Source organism: Mustelus asterias, chromosome 14 (genome assembly GCF_964213995.1).
Source record: "Mustelus asterias chromosome 14, sMusAst1.hap1.1, whole genome shotgun sequence".
NCBI lineage: Eukaryota > Metazoa > Chordata > Chondrichthyes > Carcharhiniformes > Triakidae > Mustelus > Mustelus asterias.
The window spans coordinates 85,860,514-85,874,246 of NC_135814.1; the positions used below are offsets into that span (position 1 = coordinate 85,860,514).

Sequence of the window (13,733 nt, forward strand, 5' to 3'; positions counted from 1 at the left end):
CAGGATCCCAGTCTGCACAACAGCGAGTTGTCATCATCCTCCAGCCTTCAACCAAGACTCACAACCATTGCCAGCCCAGGCACATTAATAGGGTCAGATGTTTCTGGAGGATATGGTGGTGGGATGACAGGAGCAGGGGAAGGGTGATGTTGTGGTTTGATGGCCCAGGTCGGTTTGGAGGGGGAATAGCGGCCGCACTTGCTCCTGGCGTGTGGTTGATGTGTGTTGGCTGCACCTCCCTCACTTCCCAGCACCAGCTAGGTGAAGCGGCTGCAATCAAAGCATCCCTTGCTGTCCTTCCCTGCCGGACACCTGCCATCGCCGCCCGCTCTCTTTCTTCCAGCTCTTCATGATGGGGGGATGTCCACCTCACCCTCTCACCGCTCCTCCTCCTGCTCCAGCTGGTCTCCCCGCTGCTGGGCGATGTTGTGAAGAGTGTAGCAAACAATAATGATGCGTGAAGCATGCACAGGGTCATACTGGAGGCACCCCCAGAGCTGTCCAAGCAGCAGAACCGCATCTTCAGCAAGCTGATGCACCGCTCAACGACAAACTGGGTGCCTGCATGGGCCTCGTTGTAGCGAGTCTCCGCCTCAGTCTCGGGCCTCCATGACCTTAGCAGGTAAGCTTTGTCACCCAGTAGCCATCCTGGAGCCTGGGCTGGTCTTCAAAGAGCCCAGGGACGTCCGACTGCCGGAGCACAAAGCTGTCATGGACACTCCCTGGGTGGCGTGCATCGACCTGCATGATCTTCATTTGATGGTCGCAGACAATTTGGACGTTCAGGGAGTGGAACCCCTTCCAGTTCAAAAATTGCTGCGGCTCTGCATGGGGGGCCCGCAAGGCGATATGTGTCCCATCCACTGCACCCTGCACATTCGGGATCCCGGTGATGGAGGGGAAGCCGAGAGCCTGGGCCTCCTGCTGTGCACGGCCCACATCAAAATTAATGAACTGCCCTGCCCGGGCACACAGGACATCTGTGATCTGCCGCACACATCTGTGCACGGAGGCCTGGGAGATCCCAGCTAGGTCGCCACTGGGTGCCTGGAATGATCTGGAGGCATAGAAATTTAGGGCAGCCGTCACCTTCACGTCCATAGGGAGCAGGTGGCTGCCCCACCTCTCAGGTGCCAGGTGTGAGTGCACCTCACAAATGTGTCACACCGTGGTCATGGATAAGTGCAGCCGGCGACGGCGCATCTCCTTTGAGAGGGCCTTGAAGGAATTGCGGGACCTGTACCTCCTTGCCTTCAGCATCCTCCATCTTCTGTGCACCCTCTCGGGAGCCTGCTCACCCATCTCCCGGCCCTCAGCGGCAGCCCCCTGCCCTCCTTCCTGAGGGTCTGGTGGTGGCTGCTCCTGCGGTGGTCTCTCCATGCCTGCCATGTCCTGAGTTGCCGCCTCCTCCTACGCCCCTGCTGCCACCAACATGGCCAGCTCCAGATCGAGCAAACCGAGATCCATCTGCACAGTGGGGGTTGGAAAGAGCAGAGAATGATGGATTATTACCATTGGCTGCATAGACCCAGCACCACACCAATCCCTCACTTGGGCCAGAACCCCCACTTGTGGGAGCTGGCATCACCACACAATCCATGATGCCATGCATGGCCCGATTAGGATTGTGTGAAATTGCCCTCATGACAAATGCTGGCACAGATTATGCAGGTTGGTGTGCAGCTGTGGGCAATGTGCACCCTTGAGCCATTGCTATGTGTGCAACTGCAGCATCTGTTACAGGCATGTGTTGCTGGTCCATGTCACAGGGCAGAGACAGACTGCAAATCAGTACCAGATGTGTGCCCAGTGACAGCAGATTCCATGCAGTCCATGTCTGAACCATGTCTGAGTCTGGAGCAGCAGCTGCTTCACCTGGTTAGCTTCAGTCAGCGCATGGTACACTCCTCGCCCACCCTGGAGCACCAGCACACCCCGCAGCAAGTCAATAGATATCACTGGTCCATGGGCCAACACCCGAGGGCAGCAGGAGGAAGGCCACCAGGCATCTCCAGGGCCTGCCTGCAACATCCCCCGCACTCCGCTAGCAGCACTTACCTCCTCACGCCAGTTCAAGGCTGCCACGCCAGGTTGAGACTTTTGAATGCCTACTTTGATTTGTGCCAAAGTTACATCACGCCAAAGAGTGGGAGATGCAAACGTGGGCAGAGATTGCTGTGTGGATTCCGATAATGGCATGTTAAGGAATGTAAAAACACGCAGATCAGCGGCCCGCCGGTTTTCTGTGGGTTCCCGGTTGCGCCATTTTTCTCCAGTTCGGAGATGCGAGCGGGTCGTAAAAGCTGGCGGGGAACCGCGAAATGGCCGACACGCGGCATCTCCCAGCCGGACCCGACAGAAAAGTTGCGGATCGCGATGGGGTAATCGTTCCCTATATTTCAAGTTACAGGGTATAAATGTTTTTTCTAGAGAACCTAACATAGCTTTTACATTGGTTTTAATGGGAAAACCTGATTTGTTTAAAGTTTCACAAAGTTGCATTTTTAAGAAACATAACCATAACTTCAAGTGAGAATTTACTGTACCGGTAATTCTAATTTTCACCACCTGTCTACAACAAACCAATGTCTATTCTTTTAGTTTTAACAATGAATAGTCTGCAAAAACACCTCGAAAAATAATTTACTTCACAGTATATTTTATAAAGTAGATTTATGTGGAGTATTTGTCTGATAGTTCCATTTTAACTATGTGTGTGTTCTGTGATCTCAACGTTTTCAAAGAGATAACAGAGAAAGAGATAGAAAATCTGATGAACTAGTGTGACAATAACCTCTCCCTCAATGTCAGCAAAATGAAGGAGATAGTCATCGACTTCAGGAAACATAGTGGAGGACATCCCCGTCTACATCAACGGGGATGAAGTGGAAATGGTCGAGAGCTTCAAGTTTTGTAAGTGTTCAGATCACCAACAACCTGTCCTGGTCCCTCCACCCCACCACTATAGTTAATAAAGCCCTCCAACGCCTCTACATTTTCATGAGCTAAGGAAATTTGGCATGTCTGCTACAACTCTCACCAACTTTTACAGATGCACCATAGAAAGCACTCTTTTTGGTTAGATCACAGCTTGGTATGGCTCCTGCCATTCCAGACCAAGATCGTAAGAAACTACAAAGGGTTGTGAATTAAGTCCAGTCCATCACGCAAACCAGCCTACCACCTATTGATTCTGTCTACACTTCCCACTGCCTTGGACAAACAGCCAGCATAATCATGGACCCCATGCACCCCGGGTAAACTCTCTTCAACTTTCTTCCGTTGGGAAAAAGATACAAAAGTCTGAGGTCACAAGCCAACAGACTCAAGAACAGCTTTTTCCCTACTGCCATCAGATTTTTGAATGGACATACTTTGTATTAAGTTGATCTTTCTCTATACCCTCGCTATAACTAACATGGCACGGGGGCACAGTGGTTAACATTGCTGCCTCACAGCGCCAGGGACCCGGGTTCGATTCCTGGTCTGGGTCACTTTCTGTGTGGAGTTTGCACATTCTTCCCGTGTCTCTGTGGGTTTCGTCCAGGCGCTCCAGTTTTCTCCCACAGTCCAAAGATGTGCAGGTTAGGTGGATTGGCCATGCTAAATTGCCCCTTAGTGTCAGGGAGACTACCAAGGGTAAATGCATGGGGTTATGGGGATAAGGCCTGGTTGGGATTGTGGTCGGTGCAGACTTGATGTGCCAAATAGCCTCCTTCTGCATTGTAGGATTCTATGATACTACATTTTGCACCCTCTCCTCTTCTTCTCTATGTATGGTATGTATTGTCTGTATAGCGTGCAAGAAACAATACTTTTCACTGTATACCAATACTTGTGACAAAAATAAATCAAATCAAATCATACACATCAAAAAAGCTTGGTGGTATCTAGAAGATTTGTTCATTCTCTTAAACATCTGCATTCTCTTAGGTGAAGAAAAATTTCCTCATGAACTTGATGAATCAAACCTATTAAAGTGATATGAGCTCCATATGCAGTTACGAGGGAATTGAAGGTAATGTATGCTACATAAAATAATCACTTCAAAAAGGAAAATGAAAAATCATTCACTAGTTTTCTTATAATCATTGTGCTTTGCATCTCTGTAACATAGGAATCTGACTGCTGTAATGGAACTGTATTCTGTCCACATCAGCATTAATGGACTTTGATTTTAAAAGCCATTAATGTGACCGAAAAAATTGAAATTGCAATGCATCAATCAGCCCTATACCTCCCTGGTCTCATTCTGACAACTAGGCTATTTAAAAAACTGTTACTTTCCGATATATACCAAGTTTTAGATTAGGAAATTTGGGTGCAGATATTTACTCTAGATGGATTATACTAACTTGCTAAATTTCTGTAGTCGGTGTTGATCCATTTTTTTAAGGTGGCCTACCGTGGCTGCTGGTTGCATTGACTTCTTTGCTGCAGACATTTACACTCAGCACTTTTTAAACAGAGAACCCCAAGGTTAATATTTCAGAATACCAAGCCAAAAACAATGAGGACCTCACAAATAAGGGGTAGTGACTAGATGGTGGCAAACTTCACTCTTAAAAGACCTCAAGGTTGTAGGAAGAAGGAAAATGTGAGAAAGATAGGAGTCCAACAGTTTTGTGTGGTAAAAATGAGTTGAATTAGAAACAAATTGCTTTCAACAGTGAAGATCTAGGGAGAAAAAAAGCATGAACGCTTAGAAGTTTGCAGTTTAGAAGCAATAGGGGAAGTTGCTTAAAAAAAGACAAAATAGAACACAAATATAAAAAGACATGTTCCATTCACAGCAACACAATTTGCTCCCTGGGCCAGTACTCCTTGCCACCAGTAACAAAACTCTTCCCCGTGCAACATGCCACTACCTCCAAGAGTCAAATCATCAACACTGTGCTCCTTACCCGCTTTACTCGCTGCCTGTGTGCCTGCCAGTCAGTCCCGCAGAGTGTCTGAGGACAGGCTCCCAGGCCAGGCGGTTGCTCTCTCTCCTCCCAGTCAGTCCTGAAGGGTGTCCAAGGCTGGACCTCCCAGACCAGGCAGTTGCTCTCCCTCCCATCAACCAGCCAGCTCCTCTGCTGCCCTTCGATTTGTGCAGCTACACTAATGAAAAGAACCAGCAAAGGCGGTGGCAGGAAGGGCTTCAGCCCACATCTGGCACACGTAAAGGTAGCATTATCCCTTACAGCCACTTGCATGAGCAGCTATAAACTGACAGCTCAACACAGACATTCCATAACTGCACTCACCAAAACATGCACATTGCCATAAACAAACTCAGGCCATGTAATTTTGCCAACACCTGACGAGTTCACTATTTGGATTTTTTTTTAAATGTTTTTTTTGGGACCTAGACTTGATTTCACCTTAATCTGCTCTCCTCTCAATCTCTGTCTCCTCTCTCTGACAAATGTGAAGTTCCCAACTCAACCAAGTTTTGGTAGTCTTACTCGATAGTTTCTATTGGTTTCCTATCCTTGAACTAATCTCCCCTACAAGTAGAAACATATTCCTGATATCTCGGTACATACGAACAAGGAACCAGAGTAGACCATTTGACCCCCCAAGCCTGCTCCACCATTTATTTACTAAGGTTACTATCAGATCAGCCACGGTCTTAAATCTGTATCTCGCCTCCCCCAATAACCTATCACCTCCTTGCTTGCCAAGAATCTTTCCACCTCTACTTTAAAAATATTTAAATATTCTGCTTCCACTGCCTTTACAGCAAGAGATTTCCAAAGATTCACAACCCTCAGAAAAAGAATTTCATCTCATCTCTATTTTAAATGGGCAACCCCTTCTTTTTAAACCTTGACCCTAGTTCTAGATTTTCCCACAAGAGAAAACACCCTCTCCACATCCACCCTGTCAAGACCCCTCAGGATCTTATATATTTCAATCAAGTCACCTTTTATTCTTCTAAACTCCAGTGGATGCAAGCCTAGCCTGTCCAACCTTTCCTCATAAGACAACCCACCCATTCCACATATTATTCTCGGTAAGCCTTCTCTGAAGTGTTTCCAGTGCATTTACATCCTTCCTTAAGTAGGGTGACCAATACTGTACACGATACTCTAGATGTGGTCTCACTAGTGCTCTGTATAACTAAAGTAAAACCTCTCTACTTTTGTATTCAATTATCCTCACAATAAATGATAACATTCTATGAGCTTTCTTAATTACTGCATACTAGCATTTTACGATTCATCCACTAAGACACCCAGATCCCTCTGCATCCCAGAGCTCTGCAATCTCTAAACATTTAGATAATATGCTTCTCTCTTATTCTTCCTGCCAAAATGGACAATTTCTCATTTTTCCACATCCCTGTTTCTGGGATGTCACTTGTATCCTCTATAGTGAAGACTAATGCAAAATGAAAAATAGTGCAAAATGCAATTCATCTCCCATGTCTTTGTTTTCCATTATCAATTCTTCAGGCTTACTTCCTACAGCACCAAAGTTCACTTTGTTAACTCTTCTTGAGACATTTATAGAAACTCTTACTATCTGTTTTTATATTTCTGGCTAGCTTTCTCTCATACTCTAGTTTTTTCCCTAATTAATCTTTTAGTCATATTTTCATTCCTTATGTTTCGTCCAATTTTCTGACCTTTTAAAGTTAGAAAGTTTAGTTATTAGTGTCACAAGTAGGCTTACATTAAGACTGCAATGAAGTTACTGTGAAGATCCCCTAGTCGCCACACTCCAGCAGCGCCTGTTCAGGTGCACTGAGGGAGAACTTAGCATGGACAATGCACCTAACCCGCACATCTTTGGACTGTGGGAGGAAACTGGAGTACCCAGAGGAAACCCATGCAGACACAGGGAGAACGTGCAGACTCCACACAGATAGTGATCCAAGCCGGGAATCAAACCTGGGTTCCTGGCACTGAGAGGCAGCAGTGCTAACCACTATGCCACCCTTTCTATCTTTGCACAATTATATGTGTTTTCTTTAAGTTTAATACTATCTTCAACCTTTCCAGTTAACCACATATGATGTGTTCATCCCTTGGATTTTTCTTACTTGTTGGAACGTATCAATTCTGTGTAAGCTGAAATATCCCCTTAAGTGTTTGCCACTGAATCTCTATTGACCTATCCATTCATCTAATCAGCCAGCTCTGCATTCATGCCCTGATTATTGCCCTTATTCAAGTTTAAAAGCATAGTCTTGGACCCACTCTTCTCTCCCTCAAAATCCCTGTAAAATTCAATCATTTTATGGTTGCTGCTACCTAGGAGCACTTTTACTTTGAGATCATTAATTAATTCCATCTCATTGCACAATATCAGGTCTAGCATAGCATTCTCTCTGGTTGGCTGCAGAACATGCTATTCTAAAAAAAAACTAGCCCAGAAACACTATGAATGTTCTACCCCATCAAGTCCTCAGGTTCTTGCATGTTTCAGTAAGATCACCTCTCACTCCTCAACAAATGATTCCAATATGGTAAAATCATCAATACTCACAATTTAAACAAAATTGTTCCTGTAATATCACTTAAGTATTAGTAAGACAACCGTTTCTATAGCATGTTTCATGACCTCAGAACATCCCAAAGAAGTACCCTCTGAAATGTAGCCACTGTCATAATGTAGGGAACGTAACAGCCAATTTGCATAAAGAAACTCCCACAAACAGCAAGATCATGTCTCATGCCTCTGAATTGATTCTACTCACAAGCCTATAGAGAAAAAAAGGAAAAGATCATAAGCCTTTGGGCAAGGATGACTGTGGATCAACATTAGAGTTCACATGATCTTATTTACAAATCTAACATTGTATTTGAATGTGTTTATAGTAAAACAAAATCCATTTGTGAAGCTACAACAACCTATATTTATATTAGACCTTTTAAAGTAGTAAATTCTCCCAAGATACTTAAAGTTATAGTAAGAAGAAAATTGGGGCAACGACCAAAGATAGATGCTTTTGAAGGTGGAAGAGAGGTGCAAAGGCAGAGTTTAGGGAGATTGTTATAGAGTACGGTAAATATGCGACAATAGCAAATCTCAAACAGTGGATTAGATCTCCTTTATATAAACATAGATGTGTACAGTACATAAGGTGACCATTTTATCCAGCATGTCTTTGCTCCTAAACCAACTTGCCCATCATTGAGGTGTTAATTGTTCAAAACCAGATCCAATGGATAGAACATGTCATTTGAATGCCTGACAGCAGACTCCTGAAACACCTGCTCTACTCGGAACTTGTTTGCAGCAGGAGGTCAGCCGAAGCATTTTAAAGGATATCCTCAAAGCATCAAAGGTCAAATATAGTTGTCGATTCATGGGAGATTCTAGCTTGTGACTGTCCAAAATGGAAAACATTCAGTAAGGCACTGAACAGATCGAGAGACTTCTTTGGGAACGTGCAGAGGCAAAGTCAATGGGTTGGAGAGAGCACGTAAACCTCCAAACAACCTAACTTTTAAAAATTCATTCATGGGATGTGGCTGTTACTGGCTAGGCCAGCATTTAATGTCCATCCCTAACTGCCCTTGAGACGTCTACCCAGACATCTATCTGGCCCTTCAACACCACCTGCCCCACATAGGGCTGAATCTGTATATCACACATTGGCCATCACAGAAACAATGGAACAAGAGTGGAAGCAAGTCATCTTCAATCTCATGAATTTGCCTAAGGAGTGTAATCCAAAAACGAATGCCACTATCCCTACTCCCTTCCCCTAGTTAGTATCTTATTCTCATTCAAATATTTAATTATCCCCCAACAAAATGTTATACTTTCCGGGAAGAAGCCCTTATTATTTCCTAAACTAATAATAAATCGGCTAGCAAGGTGTGAAGTTAAGCAGAACTTCCCTTTTCCCATGCAATAATATTTCATCTTTTTGCACACTCTGCATCCATTTTATTGAATAATTTAGTGATATTTTTCGTGATTCAACATGTAACAGCATAGAATAAAAATTAAAACATTTTATAAGGGAAAATATAAATGAGAGTTCTCGCCTACCTTTACCTTGCACAAATCCATTATCTTGCATTTAGAAAGGAATCAGAAGCCCAGCAGCCAGACTGAGGCCTGGGCTCCTCCCCTTGTGGAGGCGTCAGGCATGAGGAAGCGCTGATGCTGTTGACGTGCCTCGGCCGGTAGTTGCCGCTCAGCAGCGAGTAACTTGAGCAGCGGAAAAACAAAAAGGAAGGAGCAAAGTGGGCAGCATGGCGGCGGGCGTGCGTTCAGTCTGCATTGTGCTGCTCTGCCTGAGCGGAGAGGTGCTGACAGGGTGAGTGGCCCCGGGGAGGGGAGGTAACATCTCCAGCTCAGATTCCTGCTGCTTTCCCCAAACTACAGCCCATAATGTGAATGAATATCGCGGTTATTGAGCGTTAGACTGACCCTAGGGTAACCACCGGCTGGGAACTTGTTCAGCTGTAATATTGCAGATTATCCTGACCCGTGCAGTGCTCCATTCCAGTGTATGAAGGTCTTGTGATATCAAGTGTTAATTCGATTGTGTGTATTGTATTTATATCTTGTATTTTTTGTGCGGGGGGGAACAGGCGGGATTTCTACAAGATCTTGGGGGTTTCTAAAAGCGCTTCGGTGAAGGATGTCAAGAAGGCTTATCGCAAACTGGCGCTGCAGCTGCACCCTGACAGAAACCCGGACGATCCGGCAGCGCAGGATAAGTTCCAGGATTTGGGGGCTGCTTATGAGGTACAGAGCAGGGCGGGTACTGTGTGTGGGTGCTATCACTGTGTGTGTGTTACTGTGTGTGGGTGCTATCACTGTGTGTGTTACTGTGTGTGGGTGCTATCACTGTGTGTGTGTTACTGTGTGAGGGGTTGCTGTAGCTACGTTCGGCCTTTCTATGTGAAGGCTCCTAGTCACTTTTTTTTAGTTCTGAGTTGTAATGATGACAAATCAGGGAGACTGTGTGGCTTCAGCTCATTGGCTATTGGTGAGGAGGTGAGAGGTCACTCACTATAATTTAACAGACTGCTGGAGCAGCTGCTGTAAGATTCTCAACTTTCATATTGTTTTAATTCTATTTTGAGCTCTGTGATACCTTTTGGTTTAATGTTTAAACGGAAATTGCTAAAACAATGTAATTATTGTTTTCTAATACATTTTCTAGAATGTGTCTCTTTTATAAGTATTTTTGAGTGGTAGTAAATTTGCAGTGTTTGTAATAATTTAGTGTTTGCTGGAGTTTAACTGGCTAAAGGTATGTAATTCACCAGTTAAGAACACTAGGAAGCTTGGGGGATGCAACATCTGCCCTATGAAACGATTTACATGAACTTCCTCCGAATTACGAAAGAAGGAACTTGCATGACCTCAATGTCACAATACTCCTTACATACAACTAAGTTCTGTGTTCGTTGGCTATTGTCTTTTCTATGTCAGGGAAACTAAACACTGATTAAATAACTGCTTTGCTGAAGGGTCTATGCTTTGTCTACAGCGCAGCCCTGAGCTCCCATTTCATTTTTCATTCCCAGTTTGACATGCCTTTGGCCTTCTATTCTGCTTTAAATTAAGCTTGATGAACAGCATCTCACCCTTCTCTGACCATATAATGGTTACAGCATCATGTTTGATGGCCCTCCTGAAAAGGCTTTTCACCTAATGAAAAGGGCGGCACGGTAGCACAGTGGTTAGCACTGCTGCTTCACAGCTCCAGGGACCTGGGTTTGATTCCCAGCTTGGGTCACTGTCTGTGTGGAGTTTGCACATTCTCCTCGTGTCTGCGTGGGTTTCCTCCGGGTGCTCCAGTTTCCTCCCACAGTCCAAAGATGTGCGGGTTAGGTTGATTGGCCATGCTAAAATTGCCCTTTAGTGTCCTGAGATGTGTAGGTTAGAGGGATTAGCGAATAAATATGTAGGGATAAGGGTGGGATTGTGGTCGGTGGAGACTCGATGGGCCAAATGGCCTCTTTCTGCACTGTAGGGTTTCTATGATAATGCCATTTCCCAGTAGCCTGCAAGTTTTCCTTTTCAGACGATCTAATTCCCTTTCGAAAACCTTAATTAACCCTGCCTACACCATAGAGCCTTAGGCTCGCCAGATCTACTTAACGTTTTTCCCCATGCCGCCATTGTTTCTTTCGCCAATTACTTCAGATCTGTTCGCCACCCCCTCTTTCCCCCCCCCCCCCCCCCATGTTTTTGTCCTATCAATGGGAACAGTTTCTCCTTTGTCTACTCCGTCCAATCTCCCCTCAACCTTTTCTTCTCTGAGGAGAACAGTCCCAACTTCTCCAACCTTTCTATGCAACTGAAGTCCTTATCCCTGGAATCATTGTGAATCTTTCTGCACCCTTTCTAATGTCTTCACCTCATTTCAAAAGTGTGGTGCCCAGAAGTGGACACAGTGCTTCAGTTGAGGCCAAACCAGTGTTTTACAGAGGTTTAACAGAACGTCCTTGTTTTTTGCCTCTATTGATAAAACCCAAGATGCCATATTCTTTCCATTCTCAATGTGTTCTGTCACCTTCAATAATGTAAACACATATACACCCAAGTCCCTCTGCTCCTGCATTCCCTTTAGAATTTACTTTATAATAGCTCTCTGCATGGTTTTTACCAAAATGAATCACTTAATACTTCTCTGCATTAAGTTTCACCTGCCATTCCACAAACCTGTTTGTATCCTTTTAATGTTCTATACTATCCTTCTCATGGTTCACACTACTGCATATTTTGAAATTGTGGCGAGTACACCAAGACCTATGGGAGTAATATATGTTAGGATGTGCAGGAGTCCTAATACCAATCCCTGGGAACTTCATTATAAACCTTCCTCCATTCTGAAAAAGAACTGTTCACCAATACTCTGATTCCTGTCACTCGGCCAATTTTGTATCCATATTGCTACTGTCTCTCTTATTCCATGCGCTCTAATTTTGATCACAAGTCTGTTGTGTGACTCTTTATCAAATGCCTTTTGGAAGTCTGTATGCACCACATTGCCCTCATCAACGCTCTCTGTTACCTCATCAAAAAACTCAAAGCAAATTAGTTAATTGACTTGTTTCCCCACAGATACAGTCCTTTAAATACTGTGTATTTTCAGCCTTTTCTCTTTTTTTGCTATCTCATAAAGCTTCCTGCAGTCTGTCAAGCTAAGACAACTCAATCCATTGGGGCATTGGCTTTTTAAAAATTCTTTCATAGGATGTGGGTGTCACTGACAGGGCCAGCATTTGTTGCCCATTCCTAATTGCCCTTGAACTGACTGGCTTACAAGGCCATTTCCGAGGGCAGTTAAAAGTCAACCAATGGGTCTGAAGTCACATGTAGGCCAGCCCGAGTAAGGACTATACAGCTGAAATAAAAAGGACAAAGACAGTTGCATGTTGGAAGAATCTTTCTGATTTTAGATATCGGTTGACTTGATCTGCCACTTGGATTGATTTTGTTTCAAACTTCAAACTCCAGGTTATCTTTTTCATTCGTAGGACATGGGTGTCGCTGGCTGGCTAGCATTTATTGCCCATCCCTAGTTGTCCTTAAACTGACTGGCTTGCTAGGCCATTTGAGAGTTAACCACATTACTGTGGCTCTGGAGTCGCATGTAGGCCACACTGGGTAATGTCCTTCCCTAAAGGACATTAGTGAACCAGATGGGTTTTTTGACAATGGTTTCGCGGTCATCAGTAGATTCTTAATTCCAAATATTTTTTATCGAATTCAAATTGCACCAGCTGCCGTGGCGGGACTCGAACCTGGGTCCCCAGAACATTAGCTGAGTTTCTGGATTAATAGTCTAGCAATAATACCACGAAGCCATTGCCTCCCCAAGAGGGCAACCCTCCCCTAAAAGCCATCTCATCACAGAGAAACTGTCTTTAATATTTGTACGTACATAATGTAATGAAACATCCCTCAAGGCTCCCTGAGAAAGAGTATGTGAAGAAACTTGGCTCTAGTAAAACACATTTCTGAGTACATTGTACCTTTAATCAGAACATCTACAAAATGGATCACATTATGTGCCGAAACAGAGAACAACATTTTATTGAACCCATGCCAGTATTTTTTTTTTTTAAATGATCATTTTAAATGTTTCTATAGTTTAATTTGTGCGTTCACATAAGTAGGAGAATATTAAAAATAGTACCATTTTGAGGTGAAAATTCAAACAAAAACTCACGTGTATGCATGCACATACAGTGCTACCAACCATCTCTGAGCCTTTACTAATTAATGCCTGGAACAGAGGTAGTCGAGTTTGGAAGATGGCCATCTAGAATGCCTAATACCTATATTTAGTATGCATGAGCAAATCAAAACATGGAGTATTAACTTGAAGGGACCAACTTCAATTTAGACCTCTGGTGAAGACTTGCCAGTCCAATTCAATCTCATGTTATTTACTTGAGACTCATTCACCCAAGCTGCACAAAAGTAAACAATTAATTTAATGATCACTGATAGGTTTTGTCTGATGAAGAGAAGAGAAAGCAGTATGATATGTATGGTGAAGAGGGTTTAAAGGAAGGTCGTCAAGGTTCCCACGATGATATATTTTCACAGTAAGTAGAGCTCTTATTTGCATTCTTAGTGAGAGGGTTTAAAATACATTAGTGCTATGTTGGTGACCAGTTCTCCACTCTACTCTGATAAATTTGATGTTTTCCGGATTCCAAAGTGATATTAACTTTATTTTCACCTGCTATAGAAATAAGTTTTAAAATGTCATAGTTTATAGACTGATACAAAGCACAAGGCTAATCCTCAAACTA

General features: G+C 43.9%; 2 protein-coding genes across 5 annotated transcripts in view; one reads left to right on the plus strand and one right to left on the minus strand.

The window, feature by feature from the left end:
• Nucleotides 1-13,733, minus strand: part of tbccd1 (TBCC domain containing 1) — a 59,900-nt gene that overhangs the window by 18,667 nt on the left and 27,500 nt on the right. The window contains exon 1 of one of the 4 annotated variants that reach the window (XM_078228761.1): nucleotides 8,995-9,098. The exons of 2 other annotated variants lie outside the window; for them this stretch is intronic. In XM_078228761.1, the coding sequence (XP_078084887.1) occupies nucleotides 8,995-9,025 (31 nt within the window). In that variant the 5' untranslated portion in view covers nucleotides 9,026-9,098. Of the gene's footprint in view, nucleotides 1-8,994; nucleotides 9,099-13,733 lie in introns of those variants that run through there. One more of the 4 variants, XM_078228762.1, reaches the window with a different exon arrangement.
• Nucleotides 9,095-13,733, plus strand: part of dnajb11 (DnaJ heat shock protein family (Hsp40) member B11) — a 29,524-nt gene continuing 24,885 nt past the window's right edge. The window contains exons 1-3 of the mRNA XM_078228766.1: nucleotides 9,095-9,265; nucleotides 9,543-9,699; nucleotides 13,426-13,523. Coding sequence (XP_078084892.1) covers nucleotides 9,201-9,265; nucleotides 9,543-9,699; nucleotides 13,426-13,523 — 320 coding nt within the window. The 5' untranslated portion in view covers nucleotides 9,095-9,200. The remainder of the gene's footprint in view (nucleotides 9,266-9,542; nucleotides 9,700-13,425; nucleotides 13,524-13,733) is intronic.